General features: G+C 58.1%; 4 protein-coding genes across 4 annotated transcripts; 2 read left to right on the top strand and 2 right to left on the bottom strand.

The window, feature by feature from the left end:
* Positions 1 to 142: 142 nt before the first annotated feature.
* On the top strand, positions 143 to 2,239 carry PHSY_002938 (hypothetical protein; the record flags this gene model as incomplete). Its single annotated transcript, XM_012333560.1, has 1 exon — positions 143 to 2,239. The coding sequence occupies one exon, from the start codon at positions 143 to 145 to the stop codon at positions 2,237 to 2,239; it is 2,097 nt and encodes a 698-aa protein (XP_012188950.1).
* Positions 2,240 to 2,614: 375 nt separating this feature from the next.
* On the bottom strand, positions 2,615 to 5,866 carry PHSY_002937 (hypothetical protein; the record flags this gene model as incomplete). The annotated part of the gene is made up of 1 exon (XM_012333559.1): positions 2,615 to 5,866. One exon carries the CDS (start codon positions 5,864 to 5,866, stop codon positions 2,615 to 2,617), a length of 3,252 nt encoding a protein of 1,083 aa, XP_012188949.1.
* A 245-nt stretch (positions 5,867 to 6,111) lies between these two features.
* On the top strand, positions 6,112 to 7,468 carry PHSY_002936 (zinc-binding dehydrogenase; the record flags this gene model as incomplete). The annotated part of the gene is made up of 3 exons (XM_012333558.1): positions 6,112 to 6,168; positions 6,478 to 6,654; positions 7,277 to 7,468. The coding sequence occupies 3 exons, from the start codon at positions 6,112 to 6,114 to the stop codon at positions 7,466 to 7,468; spliced, it is 426 nt and encodes a 141-aa protein (XP_012188948.1).
* A 192-nt stretch (positions 7,469 to 7,660) lies between these two features.
* On the bottom strand, positions 7,661 to 15,684 carry PHSY_002935 (hypothetical protein; the record flags this gene model as incomplete). The annotated part of the gene is made up of 3 exons (XM_012333557.1): positions 7,661 to 13,675; positions 13,889 to 14,010; positions 15,339 to 15,684. 3 exons carry the CDS (start codon positions 15,682 to 15,684, stop codon positions 7,661 to 7,663), a joined length of 6,483 nt encoding a protein of 2,160 aa, XP_012188947.1.
* Positions 15,685 to 15,937: the final 253 nt, after the last annotated feature.

The following is a 15,937-nucleotide window of genomic DNA, read 5'->3' as shown; positions in this document are numbered from 1 at the left end:
TGCTCCACATCTACATTACTGAGGCGGCGCATATATCCACCAAGCCCGCCATTGCTATCGTCCTAACACGACCGTGCCTTCCTCCTTTCATCACCACACCGCCTCTGTTTTCCAGCAGCCTGCAGGCACAACGCGTTCTGTTATGTCCGACCCTTCCTTCTCATCCAATTCTCGGCCGGATTTGGACATCTCTCCGCTCTCCTCCTTGTCCACCCACGCTTCGGCCTTGCCGCCCTCTCAGCTTCATCCTTCGACCTCCTCCCACGCCGCAATCGTCGCAGAGGACAGTCGAGCAAGCAGTCGCAACGCCAACCGCAGGAGCTCGCTCTACTCGGATCAGTCTTTCTACTCGGCAAACGACTATCGCAGGCGCAACAAGCAGCCACGCGTAGCGCTCCATCCCGAAAACCAACCGGCATCGTTCAGCTTTGTTTGTCTCGGCACCGGCGGTGGACCATTGGAAGGCGACTGCTCGTGCTACCTGCTCAAGCCCGCCGATCAGGACTGGCAGGATGGCTCGATTGTCGTCGAAGGCGGCTCGTGGTTAGGCGCGCTCACCGATGTGCTCGATCAGCATGGGCCTGAATCGGCCTTCTACGACTTCGATTTCCCGGCGACCACGCCTTCCGCCTACCTGCGTGCTGGTCTTATGGCGTCTTTCTCACGCGCGTTTTTGATATCTCACGCACATCTCGATCACATTCTCGGTCTCGTTCTCGGCTCTGCCTCTCTGCCGGGCAAGAGGACGGTGTTTGGGCTCAAACCCACGCTCGAAAACATCCTCGACATGTTCAACGGCAAGATTTGGCCCAAGCTCGCTTCCTGGAACGAGGACGAACCGCACACCATGTATCACATGCGAAGCTTGGACAACCAACGTCCCTTCTCGGTCAGCGAGACGCTCAGCGTGCTTCCCTTTGCTCTTTCGCACGGACTCAATCCGTCGGAACCGCCTGCACCACCTACGCCCACCTACACGCCCGCGCAGCTCAACTCGAACTACTTTAGCAAGAGGATGTCCTTGCCCATTGGAACGCAGATGGCGTCGTTCCAGCTGTCGAGAGGCGCTGGATTGGAGGAGAGGTCGAGGGGGTTGGAGAGTATCGAGCAGGGGAGCGAGGCGGATGTGGCGGCGTTCAGGAGGCCTTCGTTCAACGCCAGTCCCTTCTTCGCGACCAACAGGGCTGGTTCGAATGGGTCCTTGACCCCCGTGGTGAACAAGGTGGGGGAGCCGGTGAGCCCGAGGGCGAGTCCGGCGACGGGAGGGGGAGGGGGGATGGCGAGCACGAGTTCGAGTTCGAGTGAGTTGTCGTCGACGGCGATGGGGGTTTCGCTGAGTTCGGGAGGCGGACAGGGGGGACAGGGTGTCGCGAGGGGCACGCCGGAGAGGAATAAGAGTAGGAGGCCCAGGACAGCGCAGGGTCCGGAGAGGAGGGTGTCGCCTCCGACCGCGTGGAATCCACCTCCTCAAGCAGCAGCCGCCGCGGCAGCAGCAGCAGCAGGCGGTGCAGGCACTAGACAGCCGCCTCGACGGGTATCCATCGATCGCACGCCTCCATCGCTCGACTCGACCGCATTCTTCATCACGCACAAACACCACGACAAGGACGTCCTATTCTTTGGCGACGTTGAACCCGATTGCGTCTCCAAGAGTCCGCGCAACCGCCAAGTTTGGAGTCATGCCGCCGAACGGTTCGCCCAGGGAAAGTTGAGTGCGATTTTCCTCGAGTGCAGTTTCCCGCGCAACCACCCGACCGAGTTTCTGTACGGCCATTTGTCGGTGGAGCATCTGTTTGATGAGTTGAGGGTGTTGGCCATGATGGTCAAGAGGTACAGGACTCGGCGGGGTAGTTTTACGGGAGGAAAGGCGAATGGTGGAGGAGGAGCGGGGTTGCCGCATTTGGCACCGAGTCCGTTGGGTACGGCTGGTGTTGGGGGTGGGGGTAGCGTGTATGATGCGGATGAAGAATTGAAGGGTCAGCTGGAGGGGTTGGGTGTGATAGTGATACATGTCAAGCCGGCGTTGTTCCCGACGTTTGTGACCGACGAAGTTGGAAGCGACGCTGGGTCGACCAGGGGTGAAGTGCATGGTGCGGGGGAGGAGGAGGAGGTTCAGCCGAGGTTGGACGAGAGGACTGCCCCGCAGAAGATCCTGGATGAGTTGAATCAGGAAGAGCTCGAGGCCAGATTGGGTGTCCGCTTTGTTATGGCCGAGAAGGGCATGCGGATTGAATGTTGAAAGGGTGACTTTGTAGTGGTGGGATTGTGAATGGGAAAAAAAAAAGTGATGCTGTTTTGATACGCGGTGTGAGCTGTGTGAACATTGAAAGGTGAGGAGGAGAGAGGCAGATGGAGGAGGAAGTGTGGCGGAGCCGCTAGCATGTGTACGACGAAAGGAGTAGGATGTCTGTGGAATCTCAAGAGCGGATCTTCCGAGTTGCTCAGGGAGGCATCCTGCACAATCGAACACAGCGGAAAGGGGACAGAAACCCAAGCGAGACAAGCGAGAGAGAGATATGCATTATACTCCAAAAAACCAAAAGTGAATGAGAGAAACGTGTACCTGCACATTATGAAAAAGACAGCCGCATGGACAGATCCTCTTGCGAGGCGTTCAATAGTGCGGGGTGCTGCCAAAGCCACCCTCCGGAGGCGGGAGGAGGCTGTACCCTGCAGCATCGTAGTTTTCGCCCGCGATCCTGTTTCCCCACCAGTTGAGCTGCAGCGTACCGTTCTTCGGCAGGATGAGTGCAAAGAAGATGACGATGGTGCTGATGATGGTGCCGCTGTCGAGAGCTGCTGCGAGGACGAAGTTGTACTTGCTCCACCAGCGGAAGTTGTACTTCCTAACGAGGTATTGGAATACGAAACCCACGGCGAACCAGCTCGAGTAGTTGATGCCAGAGGCAGGGGGGATGAACGAGACACCGGCAAAGATGACCGGCCAGCTGACGTAGCGGATCCAACTCCTGGGGTAGCGTCGTGCCAGCATCCAGAAGGGGACGGGGATGAGGGCGCCGAACAGCATGGCCCAGTACATGGCGCGGTACATGGAATCGCGTCCGAACATTCGCGCTGGTCCGATGGCACCCCAGATGAGCGAAGCCGTGTAGAAGACTCGAATGTGCGGACACGTGAACGAGTTGGGCTGTTCGGGCGAACAGATGCCTTCGATGTTGCTAAACATCCAGGATTTCACGCCGAGCTGAACGAAGCACGCCACGATCACGCCAGAGAGTTGCGCCAAGAAGGTGAGTCGCGGTGGGATCTTCATGTAGTGGCCCAGCTTGAGGTCCTGGACGAACTGGAGGCCACCAAAGAGTCCCTGGAGTGCAAAGGCTTTGAAGATCATGTTGGGGAGGGGTTTGCCGGGAAGCATGTATCCGACCAGCAGTTCTCCGATCAGGTTGGTACCAATCGCTTGACCGGTCATGGCGTACACGAACCCGGCAGGGAGAATGTAGATGGTCGGAATGAGAATCGACAGGATCAATCCCCAGATGGGAAGACCGGTGTCGTACACCTCCACCATCACGACGCCAAACACGAGCGCGATCAGGAACACCGCGGCATACCACCAGTCGGGCGTCTCCGGGTAGTGACGCATAAACTTGGCGTGCACGTCGTCCTCTTCGGTTCTGATCCTCATGAATCCCTTCTTCAACGCTTTGCCGTGATACAAGACGGTATGCGTCAAGACCGAAGTCAACATGGCAAATCCAGTCGTGTAGACCAGCGACAGGGTGGTCGAAAGGTACAGCGGAGAGTAGCTCTCGTAGGCAGCTTGATCCAGGTCACCGCCGTTGACAATGACGCGCGAAATGTCGTACGGCTGACCAAACCTGTCCCACGAGGCACCGCTGTTGAACGGCAGATAGGACTGGTACCAGGCGTTCTTGAACCACATGATGGGTGCTGCGATCCAGACGAAAATGACGAAACCGAAAAAGATGTTGCATTCGGCCCACCAGGGTGTGACGAGGGGAGAGCCAATGTAGGCGATCTGCGTCCAGTCAATGGTGAGCGTCGACAATCCGAGGCCAGTGATGCTGCCAAAGACGACATTGACAGGCATGTTCCTGGGCCAGATCCAGCAGACCCAGTTGAACACGGAGAGCGAGGTGAAGAGATATCCGGGAACCCAGTAGAGTAAGAAGGCGCCGGTGCCGAAAACAATGAAGAAACGGAATCTGGTCATGGTACCGTCCGCGCCGTCTTCTTCGGCATGAAGCGTGTTGAGGATGGTCGCAGAGACCAAGTTTTGAGGCCAGATCATGCTGGCTGGCCAAACCAGGAAACGTCTGCACATTCCGGCAAGGCCGAATCCAATGATCTGAGAGCTGAGGACGAAAAGAATGTCGAAGCCGATCGCCCTTGGCTCGCCATAGTATCGATCGGAATCTTGCACGATGATGACGTTGATACCGTAAGCGGTGATGATGGAAATGCTGGCCATGATGGAAGTGAGTGCATGCTCCTTGATGTTGTAAATGCCGGGATTGAGGGAGAACTCTGCTCCACCCAACCATCGCGGCAAAGTCCATACGCGGATTGGCATGATGGCGGCGAGCAGCTTTCCGATAGGGTAGGCAACGAGGAGAACGATAGTGCTGGAAAAGGTAGGGGCCGGGTATCGGAGCGAGAAGAACATGTTGGCGCCCGTAGCGAGGATGGTGAGGAAGAAGGAGATGAACCACATTCGAAGCGTGTTGACGGGCATCTCGGTGTCGTCAATGTTGGAGACGGAGGCGCGCACTTCGGGATAGGGTGAGTCCTCTTCCATCTCCATCTCGAGCTCGACCATGCGTACACCCCTGGAGCCAACCTCGGCGTCCTCCATGGCAGGGTGGACGAGTCCATGGCCTTGACCCATGTCGTTGAAGTTGACCATGTGGAATTCGTCCTTGTAAGCGTCGTCGTAGGCATATTCGGCCGAGTCGAGCGGATACTTGATGTCGTCGCTGTCGGGGCTGCGACGGAGCTCAGGAACAGAGGAAGAGTAGTGGTCGATTTGAGCGCTCTGACGTTTTCCCTGGGCTGGAATGCGCTGGTCAAGAGAGATGCCGCCACTGGCGGTGGTGCCAATGTCGCGTGCGCCATGTGGCAGCGAAGCGCGTATCTCGGAGTTGCCACTGCGACTGGCGGGTAACGAGTCGACCTCGGGGAGGGCGTCCATGGAAGGGAAAGCAGCGTAGGATCGAGCGTGATTGAGCGGCTGTCCGGAAGGATCGCGGGTAAAGGTGCTGGTGGAATCGTAGGAGCGGTTGTCGGTAGAAGCGCGAGCTTTGGCGGATTGCAGCAAGTCTACAGGCAAACCGGCGGATGGCTGGGCACCTGCATCGTTGATGGTGGCCTGGGACGCCGGCAAAGATGTGGCGACCGCTTGGTGTTGACCCAGCTGAGTGTGCGAGGGCACTTCTGGTTGTGCTGAAGCCAGATTTTGAGCCGAAACATCGACGAGACGACCTTGTGAATCGTAGACAGCGCCAGTAGCTTCGTCGTAGTAGTAGGTCTCGTTCTCGTCGGCGTCGGTTGCGGGACCAGTGGCACCAGCATTTCGACTTTGTTGCTGATTCTGGTTATCTATGGAAGGGTCGAGTGGGTTTTGCTGAAGCTCGGGAGCTGGGCCGAGATCGGGAGGAACGAAGGCAAAGACGTCGCCGTCATCATCGGATTCGTACTCTTCTTCGTCCCATTGCTCTTCCTCTTCAATGTAGGTTTGTTGAGCAAAGGCACCCTGGCCTTGTGTGGGAGGCCTTTGGTTCGCAGTACCTCCGCGTGTACCGGGACGACCGGTGGTGGGCCTGCCGGTGGTGGGTCGACCTGTTGTGGGCCTCCCAGTGGTGGGTCTTCCTGACGAGTTCATTCTGAAGTGAAGTTGAGCGGGCTGAGACCAACGCGCGGATATTGATGTGATGCCAGGGTCAGGATGATGGGAGACGAAGCGATGCTGGTTCTAGTCGAGAGTCGCGTCGATAGGTGGGCGATCGGATGCAGTCGCGTTGTGAATGCGGAGATGGAAGTGGAATGTAGCCACAGCTTATCGAGAATGGTCGCGGGGCGGGATGATGGAGCCGCAAAATGGGACGCTGCACCCTCCGGTGGGAAGCGATGAAGAGGAAGAACGCTGAATCGTGCGCTGGAATGCGGTGGCAAGTCCGAGAGACAGTGCGTTGGAAAGAGGCGAAGGCAGACGACTGAGGTCGGCAGTTGCCACTGTGAGCACGCAGCGAACCGAAGGCAGCTGCGACCAAGATAGCGGACGAGGTGGTACAGGTGATCGAGTGGTGGAGAGAATCAAGGTTGAGTCGATCCAAGGAGAGGAGACGAGATGAGATGGCGTGGAAATGAGTGTCGAGCAAACTCGAGTGACAGGCTGCTGCTGGCTTGACAGCGACAAACCAGTCGACTGGGCTGAGACTGTCTGCTCAACTGCTCAATATTGCGAATCCTCTCTCTCTTTTTCTCTGCGCGTAGACTTTCTTTTTGCCCCAGAATCAGCGGCGAAATTCACCGCGGCTTGGCGAGTTGAGCGAGGCGTTGGCGCTTGTGCCTGACCGACTGCTGGTGCTCAGGCAGGCACGACTCATCCGAGCAGCCAGCGCCAAAGCGAGCGAGATCGAGCAACGGACCTACAGAGGGGCGGTAGCGCCGGTAGAGGCAGAGCAATAGCGCAGTGCCACCCTGCGGTGCATGTGCCCAGTCAAGGAAACCACGTTCGGCAAGGCGATATCTTATACTCCATGCAGAAAGTGAGCTTTTCTTAGCAGCAGGACATGAGAGACTGCGAAAGTGTCGCTTGGAGGCACCGAGCAGAAAGACAAGAAGGGGAGAGCCATTTCATATTTTTAGAGTTGAGACTACCAAGAGCTGAATCTTGCACACGCACGCACGCACGCACGCTGCAACATCGCACGCTGCGCATGCACACTCGCAGCTGCCACAAAGCGTAACAAGGTTGAAATGTCAATTCGAGAGAGCCACAAGTAGAAATCCAAAGCCAGCTTCGGCTAGACAATAGGCGCAAAAATGGCGTGGCAGATCTCTGCGGCTCCCGTCAAGCTCTTCCCCGTTTGCTCTCAGGACCCGACAGCGACTGTGACAGGAGCAATGCCGCTCGACCGTTTTTTTACCAGAAAAAAAGGATTCAACCTTGACGTTATCGGAGGCAGGCTGCACTGCTGGGTTGCAAAAGCAGTGGCAGAATTTCATGCTATATTTCCCTGAACGCCTGACCAGGACTCCTCCTTGCATGGCCTCTCTGACTGCCTTCCAGCTCCGCAACCAAAAGGCCGAAGCGGCGAAGAGAGAAAAAAAAATAGAGGAAACAGGGGCCAACCGTGTGTCACATACAGGCATTCGGGCTGTCCGACGGACCGGAACCACTGGTTCCCAGATCCTGACAGGTCGAAAAGATCGACTCTGCTACTACTGCCGCAAGTCCGACCGCTTCCTGTGCCTGGAGTGACACGCCCCTTGCACTCACATCAAATCCGAATTCACTTGTTTCGATCGTCGGCAAAGCGCCTTCTTTCGTTGTACGGCTTCTTACCTTCTCAGCTCGCCTCATACTGACAGCTCCTTTTAATAGACAGGATGCATAGCAATGTGACAAAATACAATAGAGGACACCATCCGAGTCGTGCGCTTGCACCTTGCATTACACCTGCACAAAGTCGTCGTGATCATCGCCGCTCTCTGCGCCAGCATCTCCGCTCTTGAGCTCGGACCAGTCGCCCGAGGCCTTGGACAGATACCGCCTCGACATCATCTCCTCATCCTTGTCACCGCTAGTGCTCTGCGACGACTCTTGATCATCACCCTCGTCCTCTGCCGTCGCTTCGACTTGAGGTGCGGCTGTACCGTTCGACAGACGCGATCGTTTGGCCGCAGCCCCGCTCAGCACAGGCATGCGTCCCAGCTGCTCCCCCTGCTGTTTCGACAGATCCTGCGATCGTCGACCTGCTACGAACGCCAAGAACGGATCGGCGGCTTTGCTCTGCGTTGACGACGTTCCTGGTCGACTCGGGCTGTCGGCTGACCTGTCACCATCGCCCCCGGAAGCTGCGGCCTCGACTCCTCGTTGCGGCGAAGACAGCGTGATTCCGTGCTCCGACTCGGTCTCTTCCATGCTGTTATCGCCTTGCTCAGAATCGCGCTCCCGCTGTCCTTCCGCTGAGCTTGGCGTTTCGCTCGCCTCCTCATCGGGCTCGCCTTCGTTCTCGATCAGCTCACCCGAGCCGCTCGAGTCGCGGTCCACGTTGAGCAGATGATGCGGTTCGTCTCCAAGCCTTTCCCCGTCTTCAAAGTCATCGTCCTCGTCGTTGTTGCTGTATTCGAACAGAGCTCCCTTGTTGGCTTCTTCCAGCCAATCCGAATCGAGATCGAGCTCCGTCGTGCGCTTCTTGGCGCCGAAGATGTTCGCCCGTGAGCGTTCCAGATACTGTGCCGACTGTGCTTGCGTCGTCCCTGCTTCCGACGCCTCGTCGGATACTTCTGCAGCCGAAGTGTGCTCGCTTTCTTCGCCTTGCCCTTTCTCAATCGAGTCGGTCCCGACAGTTTGGCTCTCCTCGTCATCCATCTGGAACACATCGCCTTCTTCACCGTCGGCGTCCACAAATTGCGCATCTACGAACTGGTCTGGGAAGCCTCCTTCGCCCTCAGGGCGATGCGGGCCGCCATCGGCAGGTCCCAGTACCAATTTGCGAGGCTGCGCGTCAGCCTCTCTTGGAAGCTTCGAGTGCTTGCCAAGCTCTTCTTCCGACAGAATGTCCGAAACGGCTTGACGAACCTCGTCCGACTCGTCGTGGGCTAGCTTGGCGATCAGCTTGTTGAGCTCCTCCGATCTCGACTGTGGCAGGGCATACAGCTCGTCCTTGCGGCACATTTGGCCCAGCGTACGTGACAGCGCGATGCGAACGTCCACCACCTTGTCTTCTCCCATCTGGTTCAGCCGACCGAGCAACAGCAGCTCGCATGACGATCGCTGGATGCCCGCGTCCACCAGCGCTGCCACGCAGAGCAGACATGCCACCCGCAGACGATAGCCCGTGCTGATACCCAGGTCACTCACCATGCCCAGGAAGCCGTCGGCGATCACCTGGTCGTGCTCGGCGAACGCCTTGTAAAGGTTTGGCACGCAGTGGATACCCGCGTCCCGCACCGCACTGATCGGGTCGGCGAGCGCCAGCTGCATCAAAGATACAAGGTGACCCTCCTCATCCTCGAGCAGGAACTGCTTGGCCATGCTAGGGATGTGCTGTGCTAGCCGTTCACGCAGACGCCAATCTCGCAGCGCGCCTGTCGACCAGAGAGACAGCAACTGCGAAAGCGTCCTCTCTGCATCCACCTGCGGCAAACACGAGAGAAAGACGTCCATGTTGTCAAACATGGCGCTTCTCACATCGACATCGTCGTCCGAGACAAAGCGCGTCGCTGCCGGCAGCAGATCGTCGCGTGTGGCTTCTTGGCCGATCATTTTGGCGATCTCGTGCAGCGAAGCCGCCAGACTCTTGCGAACCTTGGGCTTGTCGCTGCTCGTCAGCTCGGCATGCGCTTGCTTGAGCCTGCTCCACTGATCCCCGCCCAGCGTCAGTACCACAGCAGGTAGGTTGTAGGCGACGACGAGCGGACGCTCGGGATCGAAGTTGTTTACGCGGAAATTGCTATCCCACGCTCCCGCGTCCATCATGGAGCTCTCGTTTCCGCCGTAGCCGAAACTCGCCAGGAGCGAGTCCTGCTCGTGGTCTGTACGGAGTGACGAGGACATGCCCAGATCCGGGCTCGCATCCATCATCATGGCGCTCTCCTCTTCGAACAGCGCTTCGGTGCCTTCGGGGTCGCTCGTCTTGTCAAACGTGAGCGAGGCGTCGCCCTGTTGCGGAGGCCCGTCGAAAGGCTCGCCGAGGAAGAAACGCACCAGCTCCTCCGGCACTCTACTCTCGATCTCGTGGAACATGTAGATCACTTCGCCGATGATCTCGAGCGCCGCCATCCTCAACTGACGCGAGACGTCGTTGACCAACGCTCGCATGAACAAAAGAGTCTGCTCGCGGCGCATGTTGGCCTCGAGCTTGCCGAGCGTAGCAGGGATCGAGAAGCAGGCGGCCTGGCGAACGTGCCAGTTACGGTCGTGGATAGCCTTGTTCAATGCCGGAAGCACCGTCTGTTGCACTGTCTCGGCGGTCATGTTGCGCGACAAGGGTCCGAGCGAGCTGGCAACCTCCTTTCGAACGTAGAACGCACCATCTTCGATGAGCTTGAGAACCTCGGGAGCATACCTTTCCAGCAGCGCGTCTTGTGGGATGAGCTCGTCGGCTGCCAGCGCTGCCAGCAAACTGACGGACGCCATACGCCCGACGGCCGATTCTTCGTCCTCGTCAATCTGCACGTCGCTCGCCGTGCCGTCGCTCTGCTGGCCAAACATGTTACCACCTTGGCCCCAAGCGTCAGTGTCTAACGGACCATCCTCTTCGTCCATAGCATCGTGCGAGGCCGTCTGCGTTTCAGAAGATGAGTCAGGCTCGTGACTAGCCTTGACACTGTACGAGCCGTTCTCGGCCTGGTCTTCCTCCATGGCCTCATCTGCACTGTCGGAGCTGTGCGGATCGTTGTCGATGGACGTTGATGATGTTTGTTCATCCTGCTGCTGTTCACCGTCTTCATGTTGGTGCTCGCTATTGCGACCGTGATGGTGGATCTGGGCGAGGGCAAGGGCGACGTTGACGAGCAGCTCGTTCTTGACAGCTGCTCTGGCCTGGTCGTCAAACCGATAGTCTTCGTGCGGCACCGGCTGTCCGTCTCGGCCAGATGCATGGGTAATGTAGCTCTCCAGATCTTGCTCTTGCTGTCGTGCTTGAACTTCTTGCTGATCCTTCTCGGCAAGCTCCTCTCTGGACAGCTCGATGTCACGACGATCGAGGCGGTAGAAGAGGTGCACCAGCGACTGCTGTGTGGCTCCGGCAATGACGGTATTCTGGTTGAGGAGCAGAGCGCAGAGCAGCGTTGTGAAGGCGGTGAGGCTGATCTTGGGGCGTGACGCTCTTTCTGGCTCGTCATCGTCCGCATTGTGCATCTCGCTGGCTTCGTCAGCGAGCTCGGCGATTGGGCAGTTGCGGAAGAAGTACCACATGACTCGGCCCACTTCTGGCGCGAAAGCAGCGCAGACGTCTGGCTCGTCGGTCGCTAGACCATTGAGGAGAGGGATGATGTACTCGACGGCATCGTTGAGCTCCACCTCTCGGATCCAGTCAGGGAGCGACTGCGACACGAGGACTCTGTGGTAGGCCATGTCGCTTTTCGCAAATAGGAAGATGCGTTCGAGCGTGTTGAGCCCTTCATCGGCATTTTCGATACCAACGCCGTAGCCGTGTTCATCTTCGTCATCGTCATCGTCGTCCTGATCATGGTCGACACCGGCCTCGCCTTCCTCCATGGTGGCGTCAAGCGGGTGCGCCATGCCAGCGTCGAGACCGAGCGCGGAGGGCATGACGGAGTCCGAGATCTGAGCGTCACCTGTGATGCCGAGCTGCTGCTGCGTGTCTTGCTGACCGGGCTCGTCACGGAAAAAGTTAAGCATGGCGCTGCTCGACGACCCCTTCTGTGCGGCGAGAGCACGGGCGGAATTTTCGGCTTGGGCGAGCGGATCGAGTGGGCTGCGTGGATGATCGAGGATGGCGATGGGCGGTGGGACCACGCCGGATCTGGTGAGACTCGGCCGCTTGGGTAGCGAGGGGCGGTCTGGTGCGGAAAGGGCACCACTGCTGCTGCTACTCGGCGACGATGGCTTGGCGGCAACATCGTGCGATTCGATGGACTGCTCGTCCGCATCGAGCTCTCGTCCGCGCTCTTGACGAGGCGATCGCTGCTCGTCGTCCTCGTCGATATCGTCGGCGTCATCGGCGATGTCCTCGTCGTCGTACTCTGAGCCATCCTGATCTTCATCGTTGGTACCCACGCTCTCCCTTTCGGAATTGGAGCCGTCCTCCTCGGAGCCGACATCGTCGGGGTCATCACTCAGCTCGTAGCCTGAACGCGGTGGCATTGCGATGAAGCTACGCGTCTTGGGCGGACTTTCGCTTAGGCCCATATTGCCAGTGCTGGAGGCAGATGTGGCCGGAGCTGAAAGCTCAAGAAAGGGGGAGCGAGGCGAAGTAGGCGATATTTTGGGCGAGGGCGTGCGGGTCGGAAGCGGTAACGATTGAGAGATGGGCACAGAGCCGCCGAGACGTTGCTTGCTTGGATCTGCGGCAATAGCTGCCGAAGGCGACTCGGCACGCTCGGGAAGCCACGAGGAGCCGGTGCTGCTATTACGATGCGATACGAGCGCGTTGGCGGCATCGACGTGTGGCGTCGCCTCTGTAGCTGGCGAAAGGACTTTGCTGGCCGGATTTTGAGCGGCAGAGGTAAACGCAGCGGTGGGCGCTTTGACACTGTCGGCAGCTGAGGCCGGAGTGAAGCCGATTTTGACGACAGGTTCTGACCTTGCTGTCTCGAGGCTTCTGCCTGGGCTCTTGGTCGGGTCGTGGCTCTCGCGCAAGCTGCTCGGACTCGCGCGCAATATCGGAGAGGACGAGGAGCCACGCAGCTCGTGCGGCCGTCGTGCTTTGGGTCGTCCGAGCACGGTTGTAGATGTGGCGGCAGGAGAGCCCGAGTCGAAAGAGGTGGAAGGAGATCGCGAGAGGTTGGTCGAGTCGGATGAGCCGGAGGGAGATGCGCGACCAGGCGAGCCAGCGACGGGCGAGGCGGATCCGATCCTGCGCAGCTGGTCGGCGCGGTCGGGCGTGGAAGATCTCGGCCAAACGGAATCCCAGCTGTGCTGCGCATCCGGGTTGACAGGAACGGCAGGTGGCGAGGTGGAAGGCAAGAAGATGGGCGAAGGTGCACGAAAGGGCGCAGTAGCTAGATCGGCGCTGGCACGACGAGCGTGCGCAAGACCGGCGTGTGCAGACATGGTCGACTGGAGGCGCGGAGAGATGGGTGCACCCGAAAAGGCACGAGCAGGAGACGAGGTGCGTCGAGTGCTACCTTCGACCAGGTGGTGGGAGGTGCCGTTGGGTTGGTGTCGATCGGCGTTGCGAGCTCCGTATCGGCGGGCATCGGATGCAAAAGGAGCCTCGGGGGAAGCACTGCCCGTGCTGCTACTGCTGCTAGAATTGGAGCCAGCGCTCACTTTGCGTGTCGATGGGTGAAGGACAGGCGAAGTGGAAGCGGAGAGATGACTGTTGGAAGCTGTCTTGGAGCGAGAGACGGACAGGCCCGAGGGATGGTCGTGCGATCCGTTGACCAGTCGAGACGGGTCCCACGAGCTTGATGGTGTAGCGTGAGCCGAGTCTGACGATGCAGCATGAGCATCTCCTCCTACAAAATCCGATATGGCCCAGGATCGGTCGCCCGTATTCGAGGAGGTCTGCAGAGAGCCAAAGCCGAGGATTGGACTAGTGCGGTCCTTTGTGTCGATCGAGTGATTGCGATTGTGATGGTGATGTCTGCCTCGAGCTGCTGCATTTTTGGGACGAGAGGAAGGTTGATCGAGTCTGGGCGAGAGGCTGAAGTTGGCGTTGATGCCATCTTCCGAGACCTTGATCTCTGGCTCCCTGGGACGATCTTCCGCCATGATTGCACGGACTAGAGAGACAGGGCGAAGGCGAAGAGCGACGTTGTTCGGTCTGTTTGCCTACAAGCAGGGCCCACAGATCAGAATACGTGCGCCTGCGATTGTAACCGAGGCTGAAAGGGGGGTCCCGAGCTGACGGCGGTTGGCGTCTACGACCGCGACATGATTGCGGAAGAGGGGTGAGAGGATGCGTGGGTATTGGATTGTGGGAGATCGATTGTACCAGACAGTTGTTGCAGATCGAGCCTGAGACGACTTCTGTGACGAGCTTACAGAGGCGTCCAAGGAAGACTGGCGGATATCGGTGACGGCTCCGTAACGGGCTTTGCTGTGCCAAGCTGCTCGCAGGCGAGTTTCTTTTGTTTTGCGTGTGACGATGAAAGAGAAGGGGAAAGCTGATAGTCGAGCAAAGCTTGCTCGGCAGAGCTCGCGTCTGGGATGTCTTCAACAATCACCTTGAGGGCACAAATCGCTCGACCAGACCGGTTGATCGGCCGCTGAGGTTGTGTCGACGACGAGGAGCAAGCGTACCAAACAAAAAATTGCACCGCCTGCCTTCCGCTCACTCGACCGACGCTCGTCGCTTCCTGCCGGACTGGAGAAAAAACAACATGGCAAAAGAAAAAGGAAAAGAGAAAAACAGAAACAGAAGACAAGCAGACGTGGATCTCACATACACGCCAAGAAAACATGAGGCTTGCGGCTCGCGGCTCGCCTGAAATCTCACTTTTGTATCTGGCCCACCATGCCGCTTGACGATCCCAACCCTGGTTGCAAGCGAGGGGACCCTGAGTTGGCTCTGCGCGCTTTTCGGCTCGTCGTCCAGCGGTACAAAAAGACCAAACAAAATAAGTTGACGAACGGCCTGATCACCACGGCGTTCGTCCTCGATGTGTACCCTCCTCTCGCTGACAAGTAGGCTTTCGTGACGACGGAACATGACTGTCATTCGCACCTTGGTACCACTAAACGTTCACAGTAAACGGACCGTTTGAAGCAGTTAGGCGCCGCAGCCTTGACCTGACTAACTCCTGTGACACAGCTTGTCCACCTTGAATCGTGGCTATGAGGTTGAAGTGCGTCGGCTAATCCCAGTGTGACTGGACGCTCTGCTCAAGACCGAAATAGCTGCACAGTCTAGCCCAGCAATGTTGCTACGAGCTGTGATGTAGGAAGCGAGAGCCGTGTGCTATCGGCAGCCATGAAAGGGAACAGGTTGCTTCAGGTGACGTGGCCACCAAGTCACATCACAATCTTTTACGAGATCTTGTTTGGAATGGTTCGATATCAAAGGCTGGACGGGACAGGGCGAGGCGAGGCGAGGCGTGGCAGAGATAGGATTACAAACAGAAGCGAAGAAGGAAATGCGAAAAGTAACTGAGGAACCGGTGCTGTAGTCGAGCTGGTGCAAGCCGAGTAGATGATCGCACGTAGGATCGCCGACGTAATTAGAAGCTGAAAACGTTGGTGCGGTAGACAGTGAACTTGGCGGGCGGCTATGAGCGCTGGCTAATTGAGTGAGGAATCCCAAGCAAGCTGCTTGAGCCGAACGGATGCCCGCAGCGCCACAGTTGGTTGTGCGTAAGGCAGAAAGAAAGAGCTTGGTGGATGGCGCCAAAGCGATCGCTGCGAGGATATCGGCATGATACCCCACCTCGAAGGGCAGGCAAGAGCATCCCAAGCGTTTACCAGCCGGTCCTCGCAGCCGCGATCTAGAGCTGACCGAAGGTGTTTTCGCCCGAGTACGAGACGTAGAGGAAGCCATCTTCATCCTTGTGCTCCTCGTAGATGGCGCTCATCAACGCTGCTGTAGCTGGAAGCACCTCGTCGACAAAGATGAAGATGGCCTTTTCGGGAGCAAGCTTGATACGTTTGCGGATCACATAGACGAATTGACCCACGGTGAGATCCGAGGGGACGAGGTACTTCTTCTTGTCGATCGTCGGGATGTCGGTGCGGTCGGCCTTCTCGCAGATGACGGGGATGCGGTCCGGATACTTCTGGCGGATCCTCTCGGCTTCAGCCTTGCGCTTCTCAAAAGAATGCTCGTTCTTGAAAGCGGAACGCATCTTGACGATGGTGTGCGGTGCTAGACGAACAGCTTATCGATCAGAGGAGGGACGTTTTGCTCCGAGAAGGGTTTCGCCGTTCGGCACGCTCTCTCAGCGTGTGGTTCTTGGAGCAACGGCTTCAAGCGGGTTTGCGCAGGAGCGTTGACTGCTGCAAGTATCAGTGTCGGCAACGTATCAGTGTTGGAGGGAAAGCGGATGCGGTCGAGGATGTGGTCCTTTATCGGCAGCAGAGGCACAGCTGGCACGACTC

The sequence above is a fragment of the Pseudozyma hubeiensis genome (genome assembly GCF_000403515.1).
Source record: "Pseudozyma hubeiensis SY62 DNA, scaffold: PHS30, whole genome shotgun sequence".
NCBI lineage: Eukaryota > Fungi > Basidiomycota > Ustilaginomycetes > Ustilaginales > Ustilaginaceae > Pseudozyma > Pseudozyma hubeiensis.
The sequence above is the reverse complement of the archived record's forward strand: the minus strand, read 5'-3'. Positions and strand labels throughout refer to the sequence as shown.